Source organism: Myotis nattereri, assembly GCF_964212035.1.
Source record: "Myotis nattereri genome assembly, chromosome: 5".
NCBI classification, from domain to species: domain Eukaryota; kingdom Metazoa; phylum Chordata; class Mammalia; order Chiroptera; family Vespertilionidae; genus Myotis; species Myotis nattereri.
In genome coordinates this window covers 28715199-28743156 of record NC_138080.1, presented here as the reverse complement: position 1 = coordinate 28743156, position 27958 = coordinate 28715199, and the positions used below count along the sequence as shown (strand labels likewise).

The 27958-nt window shown below is 44.0% G+C and overlaps 1 protein-coding gene across 1 annotated transcript in view; it reads right to left on the bottom strand.

Moving 5' to 3' along the window:
• Window positions 1-27958, bottom strand: part of SAFB2 (scaffold attachment factor B2) — a 42281-nt gene that overhangs the window by 4503 nt on the left and 9820 nt on the right. Inside the window, exons 5-17 of the mRNA XM_081092505.1 lie at window positions 27104-27166; window positions 25776-25803; window positions 24360-24870; window positions 23884-23933; window positions 23350-23450; window positions 16646-16795; window positions 16443-16555; window positions 10025-10155; window positions 8545-8636; window positions 5185-5321; window positions 3309-3611; window positions 2192-2332; window positions 982-1024 (exon numbers count right to left, since the gene is read on the bottom strand). Of these exons, the coding sequence (XP_080948631.1) occupies window positions 982-1024; window positions 2192-2332; window positions 3309-3611; window positions 5185-5321; window positions 8545-8636; window positions 10025-10155; window positions 16443-16555; window positions 16646-16795; window positions 23350-23450; window positions 23884-23933; window positions 24360-24870; window positions 25776-25803; window positions 27104-27166 (1863 nt within the window). The remainder of the gene's footprint in view (window positions 1-981; window positions 1025-2191; window positions 2333-3308; window positions 3612-5184; window positions 5322-8544; window positions 8637-10024; window positions 10156-16442; window positions 16556-16645; window positions 16796-23349; window positions 23451-23883; window positions 23934-24359; window positions 24871-25775; window positions 25804-27103; window positions 27167-27958) is intronic.

Sequence of the window (27958 nt, the reverse complement as noted above, 5' to 3'; positions counted from 1 at the left end):
GGGTGACTCTAGCCATCTTCTCACTCCCTACAGGCCTGCACAGGTTCATCTCTGGAAGGCCTGTCAACCTATACACACTGCTGGGGTGGGCCAGGGTGTGCCACAGCACCTCTGGCCACTCTGAAAGGACCTGCCCAGGCCCATTCTGAATCTTGCTAGTTGCTGGATGCTCTGTTTGTGACCCTGACAATACCAGAGGGGCTCTTGGCAGAGCTCTTTGGTTCCTTGCTTGAGAACTGAACGTCCCTACAGCTCTATCACCGGTGCCACACAAAGTGGCAGCACAAGCCTCTCTGGCGCTGTGAGGTCCACTGAGAAAAGCCACTTAGAGTCTTCCTTGCTGATAGGAGGTCCCCTTCCACCCCGTCCACCCCGACTTCCTCCTTTGCCATCAACCTATGGAGGTGGCACGGCCCCTCAGTAGCTGACACTGGAGGCAAGCGCTGAAGAGAACTTCAGTGCCCTGGCCAACCAGTTCTGTGCTCAGGAATCCAGCACATCTGGGCAGTGATGGGCCTGGTCTAGTGTTCTCAGCGAACACACTCCTGTTTTAAAAACTATGCTGTGATGCCTGTCCCTGCCTTTCTCCTGGCAGGCTCCCCTTTTCTCTGAACTGACACCTATGCACCCCTCACCAGGTATCAGCAGGTTAGAGACACTGAGATCCACCCCAAAGGTACCTGAAACAGAGGGACCCCCCCAAAACATGGGCTAAATGACCTCCTGACAGGCCGCTACGCCCCATTGGGGGTACCCACAGTCCCGAGACTCAGAGGCACTCTAAGCAAGCTGGCAACAAGAGCTATTTGCAATTTCTGCTAGATAAAATGAAACAAGAACAAGCCCTATGCATCTGAACAAAGCCCCCACTTACCAGAAAACAAGCAATTCTGTGTGTCACTCGTTCTCCAGAACGCCATGTCCATGCTCCCCCGCCCACCCAGACACAGAGCAGGCACCCATTATCTGGGTGTTACTCACCTGTCCGTCTCGCTCTCCCATCACTGTCCTTGAGCCCTCCCTCCTGGAAAAAAAAAATCTAATTCCAATGGCAGCTGATGGTACCATACAACATTTCTACAGGTTCCACAAAACCCACAATTGGGGTACTCATTCTATTTCCCCATATAAGAACTGCCTGATTTTTTTTAAAAAAAAGCTGGCTCACATCTTTCCCTGGGGGTGGGAGTAAAGTCAGATCCTAAGAAGGTGGAAATATTAATTTTACTGAAATACCCTGGAGGGAAGGGTCTCAGAAGCAGACACCCCTGAATGAAGCTAAGACTTCATTTACCTGTGGCCCGGTAACAGGGAAACCTAACCTCTGGCCCAACACATTTGATTCACACCAAATTTCAAAGCAACTCCAGCCACAATGAATTAAATAAGTAGCTTTTTAGCCACATTTCCCCTGTTCTCTCTTCCCTTACAGAGAGCTAATGAATGGTGAAATGGCTCCAGGATATGCAGCCCAGGGGAGCCCAGTGAGATTTCTCCCAGAGAGAGAGAACTCTTCAACTGGAAAAGTGAGGGCTGTCTTCCTAATCTAGTCCTCATTGAAGAAGGCACGGCAAAGGAAAACAACACGGCTAAAACCCACCCTGACCTTCACAACACAAACAAGGCCCACATTCTCTGGTCAGTTCTCTTTGCAGTTTGCTGGCACGGAAACCTACACCCGTCAGTACACCCTCCTGCCCACTCTGCCTTCACCAGCTTAGGCAGGTCACACCTCTTCTAAAAACTGCTTCCTCATCTCTGTATATTAATTGCTTCCTCCCCCACTATGCAAAAGGCAAAAGGAATTAGATCGGGTGATAGGGAATCTTGGGGGGCTGGTGCTGGCGGGAGGGACAGGGAGGAATCTCTAGGAAGGTGCGAAACCCAGAGCCTGGGCCACCCCCAAGAGAGCTGAGTGTTGGGGAATTCTGAGGCTCAGGTCCTGCCTAGGGCCCCATCCATCCTCTCTGTGCAAAGGACAGTGGATGAAATGAGCTCCGGGGGACCTTCTTGCCAGACAAGTCCCGGATGCCATAACTGACCAGCAATTCCAACGCTTTGCTCAAGGCCTGTTTCTAAATCCCATGTGTGGCTGGTCAAAGCCTACCCACTAGGACATCACAAGTAAATCAGACATTAAGAGAACAGAGGGAGACCTGTCTCTACTGCAAAAAGGGGGTGGGGGACTGACCTGTCGACCGCATGGTCCTGGTACTGGCCTCGGTTTCGATGGTCAAAGTCGTGGAAGCGGTGATCGTACCGAGGGAAGTCTGGGTGGTACCTGTCCTCCAGGGCCACACGTTTTCCTTCTGGCCAATAGGCATCATCTCGCCTATTGTAAAAAGGATGTAAATTTTACTTATGAAAGAGAACGAAGGAAAAAAGAGAGTGAAGGTGGGGAGGGGAGCTCTCTCTCCAGACCCAGCATCATTTAAAATGTCCTGCAGGGCTCATCTCTAAACATTCAATCACTATCACTTTGACTTGATAAATTAATATCCCCAAAACTGCCAAGAGGCATGAGTATTCTCAGCTGACAATTCTGAACATCAGACTGCTGTGAGCTAATTGTGTCATAAGCCTGTTAATACCTTGATCCCCACCTGAGTTCAAATGCAAGTGAAATAAAATACTTGAGTCTTTAGGACTGGTATTCTGAGGTGCCACGTTTTCAGCTTCCCATCTTCTATAACCTGAACCTCCCCCTGAGATTTTGGCAAAAGGCAAAGGGAATGAAATCAGGTGATAGTGAACTACATACAGCTTAGGACAGCATCCAATTATCTTCTTCCTGATTTTTACCAGAAAACTAGGCTCATGGGTGGTGAGGTGATGGGTGACTGACAATTAAGCAGCTCAGAGAAGCCAGAGACCAATAAACCTACTTTTAAAACAGAAGGCAATGTCCTTTCCCACAGTGCCGACTCTGTGCCTTTCCCCCGCCTACAAGGGCACGATATGGAGTGGCGGCCATGGCCAATGTGGGCCTAATGCACGCTTGGTCATCTCCTGCAGCAGCACTTGGAGGGTGGTGATGCTCCACCAGGACGCACAGTGCAAATAAAGGCCCGGCCTAAGCAAAAGCATCACAAACCCCTCAGCACTGGAACCATCAAGATTCTCCAATGAACTCAGCTGGGGAGAAAGCTGCACAGCCAGAAGATCGTGACATTAAACTACACACTCATGGTGGTGAGGGCAACGAGTTCTGGACAGGCAAATCGCGTGTTAAATAGCCCCGATTCTCCAACACTCAGATGGACAGCAGCCAAAGCAGCTCCTGGAATGGGAGGTGGGCTGGATCCTACCTCCCATCATCATGGGGCCTCCGGAGCCCCTGCCGCTGCTCATAGCGCAGTTGCTCCTGCTGACGCCGCAGCTCCTCGCGCTCACGTTGAATGCACTCCTGCTCCTTCCTGCGCTCACGCTCCACTCGCATACGCTCTCGTTCCAGCCGTTCCCGCTCCATGCGCTCCCACTCCAGGAGGTGACGCTGGCACTCAAGCTCCAGGCGCTCCCGGTGCAGCCGTGCCTTCTCCTTCCAGGCCTCCAGGCGGTGCAGCCGTGCCTTCTCCTTCCAGGCCTCCAGGCGTTGCTGCTGCTCGCGCTCTCTGCAGGGACACAGCAAGGCCACTCTGACTTCCCACCGTGAAGGTCCCTGGCTATCGAGGCATTGCCCTCCAAAGGGGCCAGGATACTTCCATTTGGCCATTCTGGATTTCTTGGATGCTCACTGGCCTGGGCCCAGGCTATAGACGGCAGATGCTTACCCACTCCCACTAAGTTGTTTGGAACAGCCAGAAGCCCCAATGTCCAAACTTTCCCTTTCTCAAAAAAGAGGTGGGCTGAGAGGGACCAGGCGACAGCAAGGAGACACAGAGCTCAGGTCCAGGCCAGGAGGACTTGGCTCAAAGGCCCCCAAATAAAGCCACACATCAGTAAAGCAGAAAAAAATCAGAAAAGCAAAGGGTAACTGCTGTGTATACAGAGAAAACCCTTAAGAAGCGATTACAGTAGCTTTCCCTGAGGGTGAAGGGGTACTCTGTTGCAGGTTAATGCTGTACAATGAGCCAGCTCTTTTCTACATCTTCCCTCTAAAAACACTGTATTTTTAAATGAGTGTCATTTTGAATAGACTAGGAAGGTGTGGGGACAGGCGAAGGCTCGTATGCTGGCCTGGCACCGGCAGCTGGGACCAAGGTCTCATGTCCTCAGTCACGGCACACCAGGAGCTGAGCAGAGACTGGGCCCACCCCTCTCTGTGTGAGAAGAGGACACGCTGTCGCACACTCCACCAGCCTGGAAAGGCTCCAAACCAAGCATGAGCGAGCTGGAAGCAAAATACCTCCGAATGGAATCAAAAGGCTTCTCAATGTGCTTTTATTTTCTAAAGTGACACAGGCAGGAGCTGAGATCACATGACTTCAGATAAAAGCAAACGTAGCATGACTTAAGAGGTTTGTATGTGATCTACTTTAGCTCAAGTAAGTTCTCCAAACACTATGATGGAAACCTTTTGGTTCATGGACCACCACTGGGAGGAAATGTCAAGGGGGCTCTACATGTCTATACAGAATATGGCAGAACACAGAAGGGGAAATGCCAGGCTCACTTCAATAAACTATCTTCTTAATAAAAGGTGAGAGGGGCAAAGAACATGACTGCGACCCCTGCTGCCTGGAAAGGCCATGAACTGCAGACATCCAGGGGTGAAGAGGCCACTCCTATAACATCTCCAATAAAACGGCCACATTCCTTGGCTGCCTTTTTAAGGAAATCTTCCTTATGTACATTTCCAGAGGGAAGACCGAGGCCTCGACACTGGGGACCCTCCCATCAAAGCCATCCCCGGGTGGGCTCCATGGGCCAGGGCCCACCCTCAGCCAGAGGAAATGCTCAGCAGAAATGGGCTTTCGATGGTGGGATGTAAACACACATTCAATACACAGATGATGCACTGGAGAGTCGTACACCTGAAACCCGTATAATTTTATAAACCAATGCCACCCAAATAAATTCAATTTAAAAAAAAAAAAAAAGGCTTTTGATGAATATCATACTATCCTTTTGGCCCAGGGGAAACACACAAGATGGCCTGCAGGCCCAGGCGACAGAGGAGACCCACTTGGGGAGAAAGGACAACCACCCCCAGAGGAGCCCAGCAGCCTGGCTCAGCCCACTCACCGCCGCCTCTCCGACTCCCGGATTTCCCGCTCCCACTGCCTCTGGCGCTCTCGCTCCCTCTGCTCTTTGATTTTGTCAAACGACAAGATGTCTCTCTTCTCTTTGCTTTCTGATTTTCGATCCTGACTCTTGGAGCTCTGTTCACCAAAATTGGTTTATTAATGTCCGAAAAATGATTACAACAAATGTACAATGAAAGTTAAATATGCATTATCTGGATTAAACTAAGATTCTTCTGTCGCACTCGGGTTACATGGAGGCCCCAGCACAGGCCGCTTCACTCCACATCCGAGTCACACTGCTCACCCCATAGTCTGTCTTTAATTTTTCTTTAAACTGCTTTTGGGGGTGGGGGGGGGGAGGGAGGGAGGGAGATCAATTTGTTATTCCACTTATTTATGTACTCACCTGTTGATTCTTGTATGTGCCCTGACCAGGGATCAAACCCACAACCTTGGTGTGTTGGGACGACGCTCTAATTAACTGACCTACCAGGCTAGGGCCCTATAGTCTGGCTTTTAAACCTTGTAAGCAAAGGATATTAAGGGAAGAGAAAAGATGGGATGAAACCTCAGAAAACCTACAGGCAGTTTTTCTAGTGTAGCAGAGCCACTTGGCCCCTTCAGTCACTGGGGGGCAGCTGTCGAGCCAGCTGTTTGGACTAAGTAAGATGAAGGGCTGCATCTTTCACTTCTCAAGTGCTAGGTCAGGGCTCAGGCAGGCAGCCTTAAAACAGAATAATCCAAGGTATTGTACTGTAATAAGGTAGAAAAGATTAATGGGAGACTTGCCTATTCTATTTCTGGCATAAGGTAGGAAACAACAATGGCCAACTAACATCTTTAAGGCTCTCAGAGGCTGAGACACCCAAGACTGGCCACAAGTCAAACTCTCCCAGGAAGCTTTCACATAGCCCAGAACCCAGGGCCTCCTACACAGGACAGGGTCTGGGACACCACATTTTTAAAAAGCTGCTCTGTCTTGGCCGGTGTGGCTCAGTTGGTTAAGGGTGTCATCTTGTACACTAAAAGGTTGCGCTGGTTCAATTCCTGGTCAGAGCACATACTTGAGCTGCAGATTCAATCACTGGTGGGGGCATGCAGGAGGCAGCTGATCAATGTTTTCTTCTCACATAGATGTTTCTCTTTCTCTCTCCCCCTCTCCATTCCTCTCTCTCTAAAAATCAATTTAAAATCTTTTTTAAAAATGCTGTTCAGCTTAATTTCTTAATTAGCCCACACAGGGGGTTAAAAAAAAAAAATCAATGAAAGACAAAGCAACCTGGAAGGAAGATGGGCAAAGATTAGAACCAGCTCTTCTACTAAAAAAAGAGATTGTGATGCTGAAAGGTATCCTTTAAGAAGAGGAAGAAGAAAAACGTAAAGATACAAATTATGAACAACAAATACACATCTATCAACAAGTGAATCTAAAAATCAAGTGAATAAATAATCGAATGAACAGAATAATCTGGTGAATATAATAGAATCAGGGGCATAGAAAGGGATTGGACTGACTATTCTCGGGGGGTGGGGGGGGGAAGGAGTATGGGGGTGCAGGAAAAGACGGGACAAAAATCGTACACCTATGGATGAGGACAGTGGTGGGGGGTAAGGGCAGAGGGTGGGGTGGGAACCGAGTGGAGGGAAGCTATGGGGGGAAAAAGGAGGAACAACTGTAATAATCTGAACAATAAAGATTTAATAAAAAAAAAAAAAAGAGAGAGATTGTGGGGGTTGGGGGGAATAGAGAGGGACATACAAATAGAGGACAGATTCACCCCCAAAACATCATAGGACACTCTTCACCTATGAGACGGACAGAGCTTAAAGTGTAATCACACACACTGCAGGTTGAATGAGGAGGGACAGCCACCCTAGGTTCCGGGGGAAGGATGCGATCTAGTGCAGAGACCAACAGGCACTGCAGTCCTCAAATTGTACTCCTGGTCACAACATGGCCTCGCCACTTACTGGTGACTCAGCACAAGCTCCGCACCCAGGAATGTCAGCATCCTCTGTAACTTTCTAAAGGGCACCTGATAACATCTACCACAAAGAACAACACACACACACACCTTTGGACCTATCAATCCCACTGAGTGGTGGTTACAAGTCTGACAAGAGGGAGCCATAGGAAGGCTGCCCACAGCAGTTTTCAACAGCGGGACATGTCCATCTACACTAGCGATTAAACGTCTTAGCACTGCATACACACTGTACATCGACATCACCTTCCTGGCTTTGATACTGTGCTACAGTTACAGGAAATAAAATCATTGGGCAAAACTGGGTGACGGACACATGGGACCTCTGTCCTATTCTTTACAGCTCCCTGTGAATCTGCAACAATTTCAAAATTAAATTAGAAAGTAGCACTGTATGTCTCAGTATATTATGCACAAAGTGTCCAAGAGCAAGTTATAGGAACCTGTTAGTGGTGGTGTTTCAGAGCATACACAATGTGTTGTGTGTACAGTACTGTGAGAGAAGTGTGAGGAGCCCATGCAGAAAAGAGGCTTCCATTGTGCTTATGTTGTGCCTATGTTACTATCTGAATGCTTTAATCATGTTTACATTACTACTACTTTTTTTTTTTTAACATCAGTTATCTGAGTGGTAAGTTTATGGGTCTTTTTTGTTTATTTCTCTGTATTGTATGATTTCCATGTAGCCCAAGGAAAAAATGGCATTAGAAATTGCTCTCTATGAAATCCAAATGTTAATTTAAACCTTAAGTCTTAACAACACAAAGTATTCTTGGGTGAATCATAAAAAAGTGTATTCACTGAAAAAGTGTTGCTCTCCTCATTAACGTATTAGCTGGAATCTTCATCTGGGAAACAGAGGGTTTGTTTTCCAGAATGGAAGAGCAAAATAAGAGGCCCCTAGCTTGTCCAGCTATGTGCACAGGTTAATAAGCAATGTAGCTCATTGTCTGAGGACATGACAGTTTTAGGGTGGACTCCACTTTTCTTTTTGGTTAATTTAATAGAAAATCAACTAAAGAAAATGAATAAACTGCTATTAGATTAGCCAAAGAGTAGAAGCTGCCTCCGATTTGGAAAGCCTGGGTCTTGTCCTTCCAGCTGTCACTGGGAACCAGTTCTCCTAGAAGATGGTATAACCTGACAAAGAATCAGAGAAGGGCGAACACATTTCTGGAAAGCAAACATGGGTACGCATTGTTCTGAAATAAGTTCTAGAATCAAATTTCATGTTTCTATGCATAATCTAAAGAGTTAACAATATGCCTCCCAAGGACTTCAAAGAACTCTTAAAATTTTAAAGGCCAAACAATGTTGTTTTCACAATGCAAACAAAAAACGGCTGCCCTTGAGATGGCAGAAGCAATACTCACTCTTTCTTTTGACCTGCTTGTGGTTTTCACACTAATGACAGGCTCTCCTTTTGATTTATCCATTACTACTGTCCGTTCCATTCCTCTGCTTCCTTCAGGAAAAAACACAGCAATCTGTGAAAATGTGCTGATGTACACAAGCCAGCTGGGGGCTCTTGCCTCCCCACAACCAGCTGTCAAGTGACTAATGCTAACGCTAAAGACTTTGTGTCTTGTCCCTGTCTTCATGATGAAAAAAATTGTTTCTCTCTCTCTCTCCTTCTCTCCCTTCCACTCTCTCTAAAATCCAAAGGAAAGAATATCCTCTAGCGAGGATTACCAAAAAAGAAGCACTACCAATATGGCTACACTGGGCGGAAAATGGCTGGCAGTGTTTGGGTCTTTGCTCATCTAGAATGGACTTGCCTGCATCTTAAAACTTAAATCTGAGTCAAAGTGCATTCTGCAACATGTACACAAACAAATCTCACCTGTAGGTTTGTTTCCTTTACCCCTCAAACTCAATCCTAGTGGCTCCAGGATAACCAATTTCAATTTTTATTCCTATCACACAGTGTGGAATGCTCTGCAGAACCAGGCTCTTGTGCTCTGAATTAGATACTGCTGGCTCCGAGGGAGGCCCTCCCCACCCCCAAAGTGGGCTTCCCTTCATCAGTCTTCAGCAATAAAGGCTCTACACCAATTCTTCCTCTTCACAACAAGCTAAGCAGGCTCTAACTGCCAGAACAACCATGGATTTAGGGAAATTTGCAATACTCCAGGAGCATTTTAAAAACACTTTCCTCATGAGACTGCTGGCCAATTACCCCAATGATTAAGATCTAACTTGTAATGCACTGCACCAAATCCCAGTGCTCCAGATGGTCAGGTTTTGTTTCTGGTTTTCTTTTTTGGAAAGGGGAGGAGATAGGCTTTCTTTCTTTTCTTTTCTTTTCTTTTTTTTTTCCCCACAAAACATTCTGTGGAGCCTCATGCAAATCTGAAGGTGCAGAGTACAAGGAATTTTTATATGACAACAGATGTGGCACACTATAAGTGCAACTGCTCCTACTCCACAGTCTACAGACATAAGATTTTTTCATTTTTTTGTTTTTCATTGGAATTGGCTTTACCATACAAGCAAGAAAAATAAGATTACACACCTACAGAACTGTACTGAATTAGTTACAAGAACTAAGACATACCCCTCTGGCAAACCCCCCACTCCTTTCTGTTAAAGACTCAGGAAAAATAAGAACCCTGGTCACTGAGCTGCCAGTACAGTTAAATCACTAACCAGAATATCTCTGCATTTCTGCTGTTGTGTAGAAACTCCTTTAAGCCACCTCATCACCTGAGGCTCTGTTGCTTTAATGGCTTCCTATAAGCAGCAAAACTAAGCAAAGTCACTAAAAAGCTCGCTGTACCTACTTGATTATGACACCTACCAGCCCATCCTGACAGGCTCTTCCCCCCTCACGGACACTTAGCCTCTAATCACCTGATTTGGTGACTCTGGACCGATTTGTAGTTCCTGGTTTTAGCTCGTCTTCGTCTTTTTCTTCCTTTTTAATGTCTTCAGGCCTTTTCCCCTCCTTTTTCTCCATCTTCTCTTCCTTCTTAATTACAGTTCTATGTAAAAACATGGTTATCAAACTTGAGTTCCTGAGACTCTAACAGGAGCAGTTTGCTCGCTCAGATTGATGCGCAAAACAAACCAGGCCAGCGGCAAGTGGATGGGGAGAATTATTTGAAAACTGTGGTAATATTCTCCTCTTCAGACACAGCCCCTATTCCCACTTAACTATCACATCTCGAAATATGCAGGATAAAACTGCAAGCTTATGAGGATGTTTTTTCCAAGATGCTAGAAGCACTCATATATATGACAGGTATGCAAGTAGACACGATGGAAGAATGCTTGTGAAAAACTATTTTCAAATGTCTCATTTTGAAACATTTTGTATATGTGGAATATTAAGTTTTGTAGGGAAAAAATTCTCCCCAAACAGGTATAATATAATATAGAATGGAGGTACAGGACCAGGACCGGATGTTCCTACAGCATGAAGCAGTGAGCCACCTACCCACTAACACTTGGTACCTGGCAATATCTGCATACTTTGAGGAGTTAAAATGTTGTTAGTCCAGCCAGCGTGGTTCAGTGGTTGAGCATTGCCCTATGAACTAGGTCACAGTTCGATTCCCGGTCAGAGCACAAGCCCGGGTTGCAGACCCAATCCCCAGTGTGGGGCATGCAGGAAGTAACCAATCAATGATTCTCACTCATCATTGATGTTTGTATCTTTCTCTCCCTTTCCCTTCCTCTCTGAAATAAAAAAACATATTTAAAAATAAAATAAAATAAAATGCTGTGTTATATGCCAGCAAATATGGAAACTCTAACATTTCAACCAAAGGCAGTTCTGTTTTTTAAAAAAATATTTTGATTGTTTTTTAGAGAGAGAGGGAGAGTGAGAAATAGAAACAGTGATGAGAGAGAAACATTGATCAGCTGCCTCCTGACGCCCCTGCTAAAGATTAAGCACGAAATCCAGGCATGTGCCCTGATGGGGAATTAAACCAGTGACTTCCTGGTACATAGGTGGATACTCAACCACTGAATCACACCAGCCAGACCAGTTTTATTCTTTTTTATTTTTACTAGAGGCCTGGTGCACAAAACTCATGCACAGGTAGGGTCCCTAGGCCTGGCTGGTGATCAGGGCCAATCAGTGGAGCAACCAGTGGGGCGATGGGGGGAGGGGGGTGCTCGCACCCGCCTTGGCTGGCCTGGGGGCAGCTCCTGCGTAGAGCTTCTGCCTCCTGGTGGTCAGTGCGAGTCATAGCAACCAGTTGTTCTGCCATTTGGTCGATTTGCATATTAGGCTTTTATTATATAGGATTGATTTCAGAGAGGAAGGGAGAGGGACAGATAGAAACATCATTGAGAGAGAATCATTGATCAGCTGCCTCCTGCACACCCCCCACTGGGGATTTAAGCACACACTAGGCATGTGCCCTGGTTGAGAATCAAACTGTGACCTCATGGTTCATAGGCCAATGCTCAACCATTGAGCCACACTGGCCAGGCAAGGAAGTTTTATTCTAAGTGGTGAAATAAATCATTGCTGCCATTTAAAATGTCTTCTATATTTCCTAATGGTGTTTGTCTCAGGCAATTAAATTCTAGTCATTAAATGCCCACCATGTGCCAAGCTCCAGGACAGGAAAGCCAGGTCCTGCTGGATTCTCTAACTAGCACTTCTTTTCTTCTTTTCCCTACAACCTGAACAGAGTTCACACTGGCCAAAGAAACCCCTCTCTGTTCACTCTTCCTTTCTCCTAGACTTCCACAGCACAAAGCTGTGTTTTTAAATTGATATTCATTTTGAGAAAAACTTTTAATCTGAAGATTTTAAAAATGTAAGCACATACCATAATCATTGATGGTGTGTGCCAAAATTGACAATTGTAAATGTTTTTTCATATATATATTTTATTGATTCTTTTACAGAGAGGAGGGGAGAGTGATAGAGAGTTAGAAACATCGATGAGAGAGAAACATTGATCAGCTGCCTCCTGCACACCTCCTACTGGGGATGTGCCCACAACCAAGGTACATGCCCTTGACCGGAATTGAACCTGGGACCTTTCAGTCCACAGGCCGATGCTCTATCCACCTAGCCAAACCAGTTAGGGCTGTAAATGTTTTTAACATATTGGTTTCTTTTTTTTTTTAAGTCCTCACTCGAGGATATTTTTTCCACTGATTTCTAGAGAGTGTAAGGGAGGGAGGAGGTGGAGAAACGTCGATGTGAGAGAGACACGTCGATTGGTTGCCTCCCACACATGCCCCTACCAGGGCCAGGGAACCTGCAACTGAGGTACGTGCCATTTGACCTGGAATCACTTGACCCTTTGGTCCCCGGGCAGATGAGAAAAAAACAACCAGGGCAGGTTTCCCTTACAGTACAATACTATAGATGGAGTGAAGGTCACAGACACACTCCCCAAGACAAGATATCACCACCCATGGTGCCATAACTGTCAATCATTTGGCTCACCTCTCGAACCTTTATGGGTACTTTCACATAACCCTGAAGATCTTCAGGGATGTTTTACAACATTTCTGGAGACTAACATACTGGGATGGGCCCTGATATGTTGCTCTTTAGCGCTTTTCACCTCATGCTTTAAAGCAGCAATTTTCAGCCTTTTTTAGCTCATGGCACACACAAACTAATTACTAAAATTCTGCTGCACACCAAAAAATGTATTTTTTTGCCGATGTGACAAAGAGAAAAAAAAGGTATGATTTTGATTCATTCACACCAAATGGCTATTGGTGAGTTAGTTGGCTGTTGTCATTTTTTATTTTGACAATCTAAGGAAAAAGAGGTCAGTACCCTTGATTAAATCGTCAGGTATTGCATGTTTTAAAAATTCTTGCAGCACACCAGTTGAAAAATCACTGCTTGAAAGGCTAGTCTGGCCCAGTCGGTGTGGCTCAAGGGTTGAGTACTGACCTGCAAACCAGAATTCCCAGTCAGGGCACATGCCAGGAGGCAGCTGATGAATGATTCTCACTCATCATTGATGTTTCAATCTCTCTCTCCTTCTTCTCTAAAATCAATAAAATTATTATTATTTTTTTAAAAAGGTTAGTCTGTGTGGATATACACACAGATCTGGTTCCTTTCAACTGCTACCCAACAGTGCACAGTTATGTCCATTTCCCTTATGATAGACTAGAGATTGGTTCCAGTGACTATCTGACTGCAAATAAAGCCACCATGAATCATCTCTGATGTACCTCTTCCACTGTTCTGCAGTGGTGCCTCCTCCCTCCAAGGAGACCTGAAAAATGTTTCAATAGGAGACCTCTCCCTACTTGTTCTGTACTCATATGGCACTTCCTAGAGACACAACGAACTTGTTGATAACACTAAGTTAAAAACAAGCAAGCAAAAAAAACCCACACAAGAAAACCAACAAAGAAAACACCTCCACATAGGAAAAAAGGCTGGAGAGACATATACCAGAAAGGTTCCCACCAGGTAGTGGTATTTTGCCTGACTTCAGTGTGTGCGTTCTAAACAACAATTATAGAAAAATCACTACTAATCCATGACAACAAAGACAAGCCACCTCTATGGACAAGCTTCTCCATTTCACTTAGGCCAGTGGTCGGCGAACTCATTAGTCAACAGAGCCAAATATCAACAGTACAACGATTGAAATTTCTTTTGAGAGCCAAATTTTTTAAACTTAAACTATATAGGTAGGTACATTGTTATTAACTTAATTAGGATACTCCTAAGGCTTAGGAAGAGCCATACTCAAGGGGCCAAAGAGCCGCATGTGGCTCGCGAGCCGCAGTTTGCCAACCACTGACTTAGGCTGACGATTAAGCCTAGAAATTCTTAATATAGAAGGAAAGGTTAATAAAGGTGTTTATTTGAATGAAATAAGTAAGGTTAAAAACAAATTTTGAAATATTCAACCTGGGCAAACCACTTGAAGGCCGTTTGGTTTTAAACACCTTAAGCTCATCACCCAGTTAAGTGCTCCAGCACTGAGGGCAACAGCTTAGGACTAAATTCTGGCCTTGCTGCTTGCCAGCTGAGCTATGTGACCTTGGGTCCCCTTTCTGAGCCAGTTTCCTCTTCTTTCTACACAGAGCAGACCTCACAGGACTCTTCCAGGGACTAAGGGACTCCCCTGCACACACACACACATTAGCTGATTATTATCCCCTTTCTTTTGCCATAAACACATCTCACTTCTGTGATTCAAAAAAATCAACGAACGAAAAGCATCTCAAGACACTAAGAAAACCAACAACTCTCAACAGCTTCCCATATTCTAACAATAGATATTTTTAGCACTGCTAATAGATGTGTCCCTTTTTCAAGAAGTTGCTGATAAAATCATGGGTCTTACTTCTAAGTACATGAAGGCTCATCTGATAGCCATTTCTCATGGGCCTACAATTTCTAACTTGGTCACAGTGAAGACCAGCAATTACACCATTAAAAACCAAGCCTAACTTATGAGTATTGATGTCCACACCCATGTTTACTCAACTATAAATTTTCTTACCTAAAAAACCCCAGCAAAATGGAATTACTGTGAAATTTACAGACTCTTAGCAAAGGGTTTAATTTTTAGAATGCCAAGTGGACCTGGAAGTGGAAATAAATTGTGTTGACAATATAAACGTAAAACAGACACACAGTGTTCTGAGAATAGCACTGTTATCAAGCACGTTACCAAATTCTACCTATCCCAAAGATAAGCATATGGCTTGTTTTGTTTTGATATTTTTATTGATTTCAGAGAGGAAGGGAGAGGGAGAGAGAGACAGAAACATCAATGATGAAAGAGAATCATTGATCGGCTGCCTCCTGCGCACCCCCTACTGGGGATCGGAGCCCGCAACCTGGGCATGTGCCCTTGGCCCGAATCAAACCCGGGACCCTTCAGTCCGCAAGCTGATGCTCTATCCACCGAGCCAAACTGGCTAGGGCAAGCATATCATTTTGATAAAAGTATAATCAATGCCTGCTGTGAAAGGTCTGTCCCTATTTCTACAAATCACCTCCTTTATAAAAATAGTATCTCAGACCTGTGATCCCCAAATTCCTATGCCAAGGTACCCCCAATGTACCACAGTGAACTCATAGGTACTCTGGGATATTTCAAGTTTTTGAGGGAAACACAAAAATACTTGACAACTGCCAGGCACTGCACAAAATACTAGCTTAAGGCTGCTCATTTCAATATTCAACCAGCTTACATTCCTTTGAATAACGATGTTATCTTTGCAAAGCTGGGTTTTTGCAGTTGCTGGGATAAAAAGCAAGATTCACATGAAAATCAACTTGGACCACGAAATGATTCCAAGTTTTCAGAGGCTGTGCAAGGGCCCAGGATGTTTGGAATAAAAAATAAATTTTGCCCTAGCTGATTTGGCTCAGTGGATAGAACATTGGCCTGCAGACTCAAGGTTCCAAGTTCGATTCCGGTCAAGGGCACATGCCTGGGTTGTGGGCTTGACTCCCAGTAGGGGTCATGCACGAGGCAGCCGATCAATGATTCTCTCTCATCACTGATGTTTCTATCTCTCTCTTTCCCTCTCCCTTCCTGTCTGAAATCAATAAAAATATATTTAATAAATAAAAACATGTTATTCATTTTGTTTTGTTTTTTCAACAGGCTACTAGGTTAGACGTACATACTTATTAAGAATCATCTGGCCGAAACCGGTTTGGCTCAGTGGATAGAGCGTCGGCCTGCAGACTGAAGGGTCCCGGGTTCGATTCCGGTCAAGGGCATGTACCTGGGTTGCGGGCACATCCCCAGTAGATGTGCAAGAGGCAGCTGATCGATGTTTCTCTCTCATCGATGTTACTAACTCTCTCTCTCTCTTCCTCTCTGTAAAAAATCAATAAAATATATTTAAAAAAAAAGAATCATCTGAATCCATTTTTTAGCATTATGAAATGAGTATCTGTTGAAAGCTAAATACTGAAGTAGCAGCAAGATGCAAAAATCACCTGTGATGTAAATGAGAAGCTGGTGAGGCTGTTTATGCAAAGGACACATGCCTGTTTCATGAGCGACCCTGTGGCTGCCACCTGCCCTCCTCCCAGCCATCATCCCAAGAGAAAGTGTTTAAAAAATTACTTTAGCCCTGGCTGGTTTGGCTCAGTGGATAGAGCATCGGCCTGCGGACTGAAGGGCCCCAGGTTCGATTCCGGTCAAGGGCACATGCCCAGGTTTCGGGCTCGTTCCCAGTAGGGGCATGCAGGAGGCAGCCAATCAATGATTCTTTCTCATCACTGATGTTTCTATCTTCCTTTCACTTCCTCTCTGAAATCAATAAAAAAAGTATTTAAAAAAAATTACTTTACTTTTCAATTTTGATCTCCACAGGATGATGTCTGTCAACACTAGATACTTTTTCCTTCTTCACTTCACACTCCTTTTTGTCGGACAGCTTTTTCCCAGCAGGTTCGTTTTTGGCCTAAAAATATAATGCAGATAGAAATGGCTCATGGACTAGGTCTTCCCCCATGTAAAGTTCATGAGTTAGAATAGGCAAGGACTGCCTTACCTTCTCTACGGAGATCATTCTTCCATGAAGCTCAGTTCTGTGGAGATGGTTGATACATTTCGTAGCCTCATCAGATGTCGACATGGTGACAAAGCCATAGCAGCGAGCCCCAGGACTGCGGGCATTGGTCACCACTTTGGCGCCAACAACCTTTATGGGAAAGGGCACTCTTATTTTCTCATACAAATAATCACACAATGTAAAAAGTTATTAGCAGTTAACTGATCATCAAAATTATTTCCATTAGACATTTTGGTATCTTTCATCTGGCCATCTATATAAAATGTTCCCAAACATTATCCAAAATCATGGTTAATAATAACAAAACCCTTTGTCCTTTTGTCTCGTGGCACTTTGAGTCTTTTATGCCATGATATTGCAGCAGGGTCAAGAGGATTTTATGGAAAATTGGGATAATCCCCATGACCACAGCTAAACAAATAAGCATAAGTAACCTGAAAAAAAAAAAATAGCTTTTACTTCTCCAGGATTTGTCAGTTCTTCCTAGTTATTAAAAATAACTGACCTATCAAAATACAACTGCTTTTGATACAAGATCAGCTCTACAGTGACAAAAAAACAGGGAGAGCTAAAGACAGTTAAACTTCACTAATGACAACTTGTTAATTAATCAAAAGCCCTTCCCACTCAGATCATTTTCTCTAATTCCATTCTATCCATGGACAGCAGAGGCAATATCTACTCAGAAATGCATCAGAAATGCACCCCAATCTATGTGGACCAAGGCTAAGAAGACCTCTGACACAGATACAGAGCAAACTTCCACTTCCAGCCAGCCTGGAGAACCAACCATTAACTCTCCTGCTACCTGAAACTACTAAAAAATGGGAGGAAGTGTAAGCAACAAGGGTTTTCAGACACCAGGCACCAGGCTACACAGGATGGTGACACCAGCTAGAGTGGAAACACATGAGGGCCTCATGGTTGCCCATTCTTACTGTCTAGAGCAGTGGTTCTCAACCTTCCTAATGCCGCAACCCTTTAATACAGTTCCTCATGTTGTGGTGACCCCCAATTTCATTGTTACAAATTGAACATAATTAAAGCATAGTGATTAACCACAAAAACAATGTGTAATTATATATGTATTTTCAGATGGTCTTAGGCAACCACTGTAAAAGGGTCATTCAACCCCCAAAGGGGTCGCGACCCACGTTTGAGAACCGCTGGCCTAGAGATTCCAGGCCATGGGCAGGGAGGAGGAACTGAGGGGGCTGATATCCCTGAGATGAGCACAGGTCAGACTCTGAGGAGATTAAAGCAGTAACCAGTCATAGTACCACACAGAGAGACATCCGGAGAACTGTTTAGGGTCCTGAGTAGCGTGTGTGTGAGAAACCCACCAATGCTAGGAGATGACCACCTGCAGAAGCAGAGGGAACAATCCCCGGGGCTCACTCAGTGCTGCGCAAGGCCCACTTCCCCCAGAATGAACCCAATGGCTGGATAGAAAAGCCTGAAATTGATGGGCATTGGGCTGAGCACTCAGAAGGATGTTGCCCAGGAGTGGATGAAGCTAGCCCTGAGCTCTCGCCTGATTAAAAAGGTTAACAGCAAGCCTCTGCACTGATTGAGCAAGTGACTGAACTGTGCCCCAGCAAAAGCTCAAGGACATTTGCAGGGATATAAGAATAACTAGCTCACAAGGTAAAAGTCACACAAAAAAGTCTGGTATCCAATAAAAAATGATTGAGTTACTCTTAGCTGGTTTGGCTCAGTGGATAGAGCACTGGCCTGCAGACTGAAGGATCCTGGATTCGATTCTGGTCAAGGGTACATGCCCAGGTTGTAGGCTCAATCTCCAGTAGGGGGCAGGCAGGAGGCAGCCAATCAATGATTCTCTCTCTCATCATTGATGTTTCTTTTCTTTTTTAAAATATATTTTATTGATTTTTTACAGAGAGGAAGGGAGAGAGATAGTTAGAAACATCCATGAGAGAGAAACATCGATCAGCTGCCTCCTGCACACCCCCAACTGGGGATGTGCCCGCAACCAAGGTACATGCCCTTGACCAGAATCGAACCTGGGACTCTTCAGTCCACAGGCCGATGCCCTAGCCACTGAGCCAAACTGGTCAGGACTCATCATTGATGTTTCTATCTCTCTCTCCCTCTTCCCTTCCTCTCTGAAATCAATAAAAATATATTAACAAAAAAACGACTGGGTTAGAAAGAGAACCAAGATGGCGTGTAGGTTAATACTGTTACTCGCTGCCTCCCACAACCAAATCAAAATTACAACTAAACTACAGAACAACCATCATTCAGAACCACCTGAAAGATGGCTGAATGGAAGTTCTACAACTAGAGAAGTAAAGGAGAAAGCACATCGAGACTGAAATTCTGCTGACCCCATGTCGAAGACATCAACTCAGCATGAACACTACCTCTGGAGGAATACTTATGAACCCCATTTGGAAAGACTGTATCTGTAAGATTGAAAAATTCGTAAAAACTTTACTGAGGAAGTGAATTACCTTTTCAGTGGAGTTAAAATGGGAAATCAATGGAATGTAATTTTGTGGTCTTTCCCCTTTCAACAAGGACAGAAGTCTGTTGACCTCACTCAGAAATACCACAAGCTGACCAAACACCCCAAGTGTGCAGCTCCTTAATTGGAAGAAGACTTGTCAGTTTCTAGTGTGAACTCTTAAAAATACAGTGCCTTAAAGATACAAAGTGCAAAATCTTCTTCTAAATTCTCATGAGACAAGGAATGTGAAAACAGGGGATAACTGTTTTTCATTAAATACTTTTTGTGATGTGATAAGCTGTAGTTCATCAAATTATTAAAATAGTTTAGCCCAGAAAAGAAAAAAATGACTGGGTTAGCCAAGAAGTAAGAAAGTCCAACTCTAATGAAGAAAACAAATGGACCAATAAAATCAGACTCGGAAATGACAAAATGACAGAATTAGTGGACCAAGGATACTAAGCACTTGGTTTAGTTATTCAAAAAGACAAAGGAAGAACTGTGCATGTCAGGTAATCGACGCTAATTTAAAACCACTCAAAATGAACTTCTGAGATGAAAAAATACATTAGATGGGATTAACAACAGACACCGCAGAAGAAAAGATTAGGCAACTTGAATACATAGTAAGAGAAGCTACTCAAAATGAAATGGAAAAAATAAAGACTGATATGAAAGAAACCGGAGCAATATTGACTGGTAGGGCAATGTGAGGAGTCCTCGAAGGACTGATATGAAAGAAACCGGAGCAATATTGACTGGTAGGGCAATGTGAGGAGTCCTCGAAGGCAAGGAGCTCGGAGAAAAAACCAGCAAACAAAATCAACACATCATCAGCAAAGTGCTCCAAACCAGTGAGAAAGATAAAATCTTAAAGGCAGCCGGAGGAAGAAAAGTCATATGTGTGTTAAGAATGAAGGTGAGAAGCACAGCCAACTGGTTGGAAACAATGTGAGCCAGAAGGCAGTGGAGCAGCTTTGCCTTCTGGAAGAAAATCAACCAATCTGGAATTCCACACCAATGAAACCAGCTTGCAAAAAAAGGTAAAAGAATGACTTGAAGCCCTGGCCGGTGTGGCTCAGTTGGTTAGCATTGTCCCATGCACCAAGAGGTCCCCAGTTTGATTCCCTGGGCCTAGGTTGCAGACTAGTTACCTAGTGGGGGGAGTGCAGGAGGCAGCTGATTGATACTTCTCTCTCAGCAATGTTTCTCTCTCCTTTCCTCTCTCTCTAAAAAAGTCAATAAACACGTATTTTAAAAAAAGAATGACTTGCAGACATACAAATTCCTCATTGGCAACCCTGCCCTAAAGAAATGTTCAAGGAGGGAGGAGAATAATTAACTAGTGGGAACTTGGATAAAAACAAAAAGAAATAAAGAACACTCAAAATTGTGAACACATGAGAAATTAAAACCCCAAAAAACAAGCCAATAATATACTGTGTAGTTTACTAAATAGAAGTAAAATGTATAATGACAACATCACAAAGGCTGAGAGGGGGCAATGGCAGTTGTACAGTACTGGTATAATATCAACAAATTATGTGTGTTTTTTTATTGCTTTCAGAGAGAGGAAGGAAGAGGGACAGAGAGGTAGAAACATCGATGACAGAGAAACATCGACTGATTGCCTCCTGCATGCTCCATACTAGGGATCTAGCCTGCAACGGGGTAGGGGGTGGGGGGTGGACAACATGCCCTGACCAGGAATGGAACCAGTGACCTCCTGGTGCATGGGTCAATGCTCAACCACTGAGCCACTCCAGTTGGGCCAACTAGTTATATATAGAGTCATAGGTAATAAGCCACAAATCATAAAAAATAACCAATGCAAAAGGTGGCAAATAAATAAGGAATAAATGATTCAAGAACAAGAGAAAGAAAACACAGAACCAAATCAGATTTAAAGCTCACTGCACAAATGTTCCCACAGGACATCTGAAGTGAGGGTAAGGCCAACCCCTTTGAAAGTGCAAAGACCCCCTGAGACATAGGAGCCCTGGGTTCTGGCTCTGACCACCTCTGATTAAGTGGGTCAACTTGAATAAGCCATCTCTTCTTTTCGTATGTGTTCCCAACTGTGACAAGGGGGTGGGGAGAGTGGTCCATGCTCTCTAGGTTCCCTGTAGACCCTGATGTTTGTAGTTCTGCTACCCCGATGGAAAAGTGCTGCGCTGTCTGCAGAAGCCCAGAGCACGCCATACAGGGACAAAGGTGAAAGAAGCCTCTGCTGAAGACACAGGGTCAGTTCTCTGGGCAGAGAAGCTTTGCATTCTTACTTCTCCTGAAGGTCCAGGGGCTGAGCCAATTATGGGGTTATTTGACCTTTCCATTAAACTAATAATCCTTGCAAGGTCATCATTTCCAATGACAGTTAAACCCAAATAAGGGCAGATACCATGAGAAGTTCACATATCCCTGTCTCCCCACTCCTCCTTCCCCCTTGCACTCTGCCCTGGAGCTTTGCACAGTAGCCTTTGATGAGTTCATCCACATTACAAAGCCTTGTCCCACTACTGGGCCTTCCTTTACCCAGAGCCACAGGCATGCTCAACTCCAATCACTCAGGTCTTGCCCTAAATATGGCTTCCTCAGCAAGTTCTGCTGAACCCACACCCCCAAATCTAAATTAGGTCTCTTTACCATATGATTGACACGCTGTAATTTTCCTTAACATACTTATTGAATGTGTTGGATATGTTTATTCTGTAAATGATTTTTCTACCAGCCTGTAAGATCTATAATGACAGGGACCTTATATCTGTTTGCTTAGGCTTTATAATCAGTACCTGAGTTCAGAAAGAGGTCAACAAAATAAATGAGTAGGTTACAGCTTAATAGTTTTCTAAGCCCTTCTGAATGCTTCTTCTGGACCCATACTGCCCAAGTCACTAATGTATTCACCAATACCTAATTGGGTGACATGGATCTGAGCAAAGATATGACTGAGCAGCCAGGATGAGTCAGCCTCAGAAACTCTGCCTAGAATCCCTGCAAGTTCTCAACTCCTCGAGGCACTGTCCCCTACCTCCCCCCTTAGAGGGCCATTTCCCACAGGCATCCCGGAGACCAGGGCAGTCTCTATGGCTTATAAAAAGATTGCTTCGTCACCTAATTCCAAAGCAACAGAATCATTTTTATTTTAAAAGTCCTGTAAGCTCCTTGGAAAGTTTTAGAACTGTATTATTTTCCACCTGCTCCCAATTAGCAGCATATTAGGTGATTTATTTGTAAACCACTATCACGTTCTAGTTTTTAAAGTATATACTTAAGATGCTATAAGATATAAAAGCCAACACTTAACTTACTGTTAAGGAAAAAACCCTCAGCATGCCAGCTTTAAATTTTGTATAAGCCAAAAGATATAGCAGCTTCTTGAAGAAAAGTTAGAAAGAACCACAAGAACATTCAGATTGTAGCTATTTACACAGGTTTTCGGCATAGTGTTCTACATCATGATTATGTTTTGCCTGTTAACCACTCTCAAATAGAAAAAAAAAAAATCCTCAAATCCGAAACCAGGTGAGTTTTTCCCCCTTGAGGATTTCCTCCTCCAGCCTTTTCTTAAATTAGAAATGACCCACAATAAAATTAGCATGAAGTAGAGTTCTAAACTCTTGAGTATATATTTTTACTAGAGGCTTGGTGCACGAAATTCATGCCCTCGGTGGGGGGTGGGGTCCCCTTAGCCTGGCCTGTGCTCTCTCACAGACCTGGAGCCCTCAGGGGATATCAGCAGTCGTGCTGCCGTGGAGGCAGAAGAGGCTCCCACCACCGCTGCTGTGCTCACCAGCCGTGAGCTGGGCTTCTGGCTGAGCGGCACTCCCCCTGTGGGAGCGCACTGACCACCAGGGGGCAGCTCCTGCGTTGAGTGGCTGCCCCTGGTGGTCAGTGTGCATCATAGCAACCAGTCATTTCACTGTTCCGTTGATTTGCATATTAGCCTTTTTTTTCATAGGATTGATTTCAGAGAGGAAGGGAGAGATAGAAACATCAATTATGAGAGAGAATCACTGATTGGCTGCCTCCTGCACACCCCCTACTGGGGATTGAGCCCGCAACCTAGGCATGTGCCCTGACCAGGATTGAACTGTGACCTCCTGGTTCATAGGTTGACACTCAACCACTGACCCATGCCAGCGGGGCTTGAGTATATTTTTTAATGCTAAATTGAGGCTGGGTAGCAAGACAGACATGATGGAGAGCATACCTTTCCATACTTGCTGAAAAGGTTCTTCAGATCTGTTGCTCGAGTTGTGGAGGACAGTCCACTGACCCACAAATTCCTACCAGAGCTGCTGCTGATACGACCTGGAGCAGGAGAGAGAAGACTATGCTTTGCCATCAGGAATAATAGAAAGTATGACCACTCCTGAAATGTGGCTCTCTCTTAAACCCTAACCACATCCAATTCCAACACTTCTTTTTTCTTTTCAATTTCCACTTTTAATTCAAGAATTTAATTATTGCCAACACCTACGACAGAGATGAAAATCTGGATGGGAAAAACAGAGTTTTCTTACTTGAGGAGTAATCATGTCCAAGTTATTACAAACTGAAATGTCTTTCAATGATCAAATCTCATCCAAGATAGCAGTTTCTATAACTCTTGCTATATTATTCAATGGAGAATAGAGTTGTAATAGGATTCACTGTAAATTCCAGAATGTGGCAATTTCCAGGCCCCTCCCTCCTAAGCCAAGGGATCCATAGGTGGTTCCCCACCATGTAAGTTAAAGCATACCTTTTTCATCTTTAATGACTGGCTTTATATCTTTTTCTTCCTTAAAAGAACTAGAGACAAAAGTTAATATTAATCATGCAGGAAAAAAACAAAAGAGAACTAAATTAAAAATATAATGTGTGCTAAAACTGATACCTACCAGAAAATTAGTCTGAAATAAAATTTTAACAAGACATCTTTGCAAGCTTATATTGGATATTTGGCCCCCCAAAATACAATATCAGATTCTTAAGTCAATTCGATTTAACTGAAGAGAACACTTAGCAATTTAAGAACACAACCATAGTCGGTTGAGAAAAAGAAAAGGAATCCAATCAGCCACTAAAAATACACAAAGAGAAATAAAACACTCTTTAGAGGTAAACTACAATTTCATCAGTCTGGCTGGCCAATTGTAGAAAAAACAGCTTATGTGTGTCATTAAACGACCAATGAAAAGGAGATAGCGTCTGGTCTAAAACTGAGAAAAAACAAACCTCATTTTCTGATCAGCGCCCTCACTGGCTGAGGACTCTTTAGGAGCCGGAGGGACTTCATTACAAGCTTCAAAAGCAAACTTCTTCACGTCTTCTTTGCTATCTCTGGGGTCTGGGCTTGAGGCTTCCTGGGGCGCTTCTGCGACCTCCTCGCTAGAGGCTTCTGCGCGCTCTGAGGCTTTACTACTCTGCTCAACTGGCTCCTCTAGCCCTACAGGCTCACAGTCCATCCTCTCGTCACCGCCTGTCTGCTCCACGGGCTCCCTTTTCACTACCGCTAACAGGGTGTCTGCCTCGCTCCACTGAGCTTGTGCTGTTGACTCGCTGGCCAAATCTAAATCACCCTCCTCCGGGTGGCCGCTGCCAAAAAGGTCCTCTTCCTCCGCAAGCTTTCTGTCTGGCCCCACGCTACTTGTATCCTGTGCAAATGGCTGCTCCAGCTCGGAACCTTCTTCTTTTACTGGCTCAGATTTACAAGTTTCCCCCAAAATGTCGAGTATTTTCTCATTTTCTACGGATTTAACAGGAATAGAATGGCACAAGGTTTAATTACCAGGGAAATAAAGCAATCACAAATGTGGAACTGGCACGGCTGCCACACTAACACGAAGAGAACTGCTAGCTACACAGAGATTGGAAAACCCGCGGGTACACATGTTACACTGGTTACACTACCTGCACTCCAACCGACTGCTAGAGTAAGCCACTACGCTACATGAAACAGGCCCCCACCGATTTAAACACCTACAACCACTTGGCTGCTTCTTAACAGTCTTCTTCATGTTTTGTTCAAGTCTGGGTCTTCTGACTTATTTTTCCAATGTCCAAGGTGCTGAACCGAATGCAGTCATCATTCAATGACAGCTCAATTTCCAAATTTCTTTGAATTTCTTTTAACAGAACAGTCCAATAGGAACACCAGAAACTCTTCAGATGGCGAGAGATAACCGCAGTCCATAAGGGAAATAACATGCTGGAAATTTTCATGAAGAAACTCTGTTTCCTCTTCTGGAATCCAGTCACTTCTCAGGTTATAAGTTCCCTGACAATTGCTTTATCCTGCCTTAACTGTATTAATCAAATTGACTGCAGAGAAATATCACAAGATCTGTTTCATGTGTAGAAACACATGGAAGAATCACAAGGAGAAATTATGTAAATGCCACTCTATGTGGTTAGAGAGATAAAATCATTACATCTCACCACATACATCTGACCTCTAGAAACCAGAACAGCAGTTCCACAGATCTGGTGATATGAATGGGTTTCCAATCTCTGATCCTTGTACGATCTGGATTGTCCACCATTAAAATCACTTACAACACCATAATACAGCATAAAATATATAGACAGCTTGAAAAAAATGTAGTGAGAAAAACTTTCAAACCATAACTGTTGTGTTTTTCTTATCAGTACCTGGCTCCAAGAGTGGTTCTTCAATATCCTAATTAAAAAAGAAAAGAGAAAATAATGATCAACATAATCTGATGAACAAGAATAGATCCAGAGACAAATGGCAAGGGGGAGGGGGGTTTAGAGAGCAACCAAAGGACTTGCATGCATGCATATTAGCATAACCAATGGACACAGACACTGGGGCGGTGGGGGCTTGCCCGGGGTGAGAATGGCTGGGGGCAGGGGGTCAAGCAGAGAAAAAGGAGACACAAGTAAAACTTTAGACAATAAATAAAAATAAATAAATAATAAGAAAGAAAAGCCACAAGACACTTAAAAATTGGGCAGATCCACTCAAAACAATGCATTCCATTATACAATCACTTTGCCATTTTCTCCCCAGCAAAAGCAGAAAGGCAGTGGTAACATTGAGCCTGTTCAATTCTCCACTCAGAGTCTGACCATCCCAAACCAAGTTGTTGTTTTTTGTTTTGTTTTTTAAATACATATTTTATTGATTTTTTACAGAGAGGAAGGGAGAGAGATAGAGAGTCAGAAACATCGATGAGAGAGAAACATCGATCAGCCGCCTCCTGCACATCTCCCACTGGGGATGTGCCCGCAACCCAGGTACGTGCCCTTGACTGGAATCGAACCCGGGACCCCCCAGTCCGCAGGCCGACGCTCTATCCACTGAGCCAAACCGGTTTTGGCCCAAACCAAGTTTTAAGCTGATCTAATACCTCTGCAGCTGGCAGACTCCCACAATCAAGGCAGAAGTTACACAGATGGCCACTGCTTTATACATGAAACCAGACTTGAGAAAAAAATGTGTTTCTCCCAACATAAACTATTATTTATAACTGGAACCTGTTAAAACCTTTCCCTGACTTCCCACTGAAAACAAGAACACCTGCCAAATCCTTTCCCCACTCTGGCAGTCAGACCCACCTGCTTCTGCAGCCCCACTGCCTCTCTGCCCTTACCCTGTGTACGCCATTCCTACAATAAGCCATGTTCCCAAAGTCTTCTGTTCTTTCTTACTGGGCTAACTCCTGACCAATGCCAGACCTTAATTCAAACAGGCCTTCCTCCAGGAAGCCCTCTAGGTTGGCCAACTACTTAAACTTCTCCTCCATTACATTCTTTGCTGGTTATTAACCCTGCCCCCACTAGACTGCAAATCCTGAAACTGATCGGTTTGGCTCTCAACCTCTTATACTTAGCACCCAGCTCAATATCAATCCTCAATGAATCTTTTGCACATACACCTACACATCGTTTCCAAATGCGGAAAACTAACCACTCATGTAGAGTTTCCAATCATGCAGAAACAGATGTTCACTTACCGAAGGTACTTTGAAGTCCAACGATGAAGCATCCAAAGTGCTCTCCAAGCCTTCTCCGTCTACCTGGAAGATAATGGAAGGTCACTTTGTGGGCTCAGAGCTGTGAATGCCTAGGTCTAGGCCTCACTATGTTCCAGGCAACCCATGTATCTATTTCCTTCAGATATCTACTGCCATCCACAACTTAATGGTCAGATTATTCAGTTTATTACTTGCCTCCCTGTCCCCACACCTGCTCTAGCACTGGATAACAGCAACATCACTGACAGAGGCTTGCAAACAGTAGGTATTCTGTCAGCATTGCCCAAATGAATGAATGAATTCACTCCCAGGCAGTTTCCACATACTGATGGTCTAATACACCACTCATCCATAGAATTCCCAAAGCAGAACTCAAAACCAGGTACTCCTCCAATTTCACTTGGTAGCAACACTTTTAAAATAACAGTAACAGGGAACTTTTTTCTAGAGTGCTGTATTTAACAAACACTTAACTTGACTATTTACTATATCAAAAAACAAAATAAAATAAAAAAACAAATTCCACTTATCTTAAAGATTACTAAATTTGAAGGTCTTTTACCTTTCTAAGTGAAATACAAAAATATCCCTTTCCAAATATTTCTTTTATCATTTTATAGGTTTGAACCTTATAACCTGGACACTTCATTAACCAAGAAGTTAGAAACCAAGGACATGCTCTGAAAATAATTAACATGATACAACAGGATCACGCCTAGAGGGAAAATCACTTGCTTAATATTATCCTAGGTTGAGGAGTGATGTTCGGAGTTTGTGGCGTTTGTCCTTGGAGGTTTAAAGTTTAGTCCTTCGAGGGCAGTTGTTTTAGTTTAA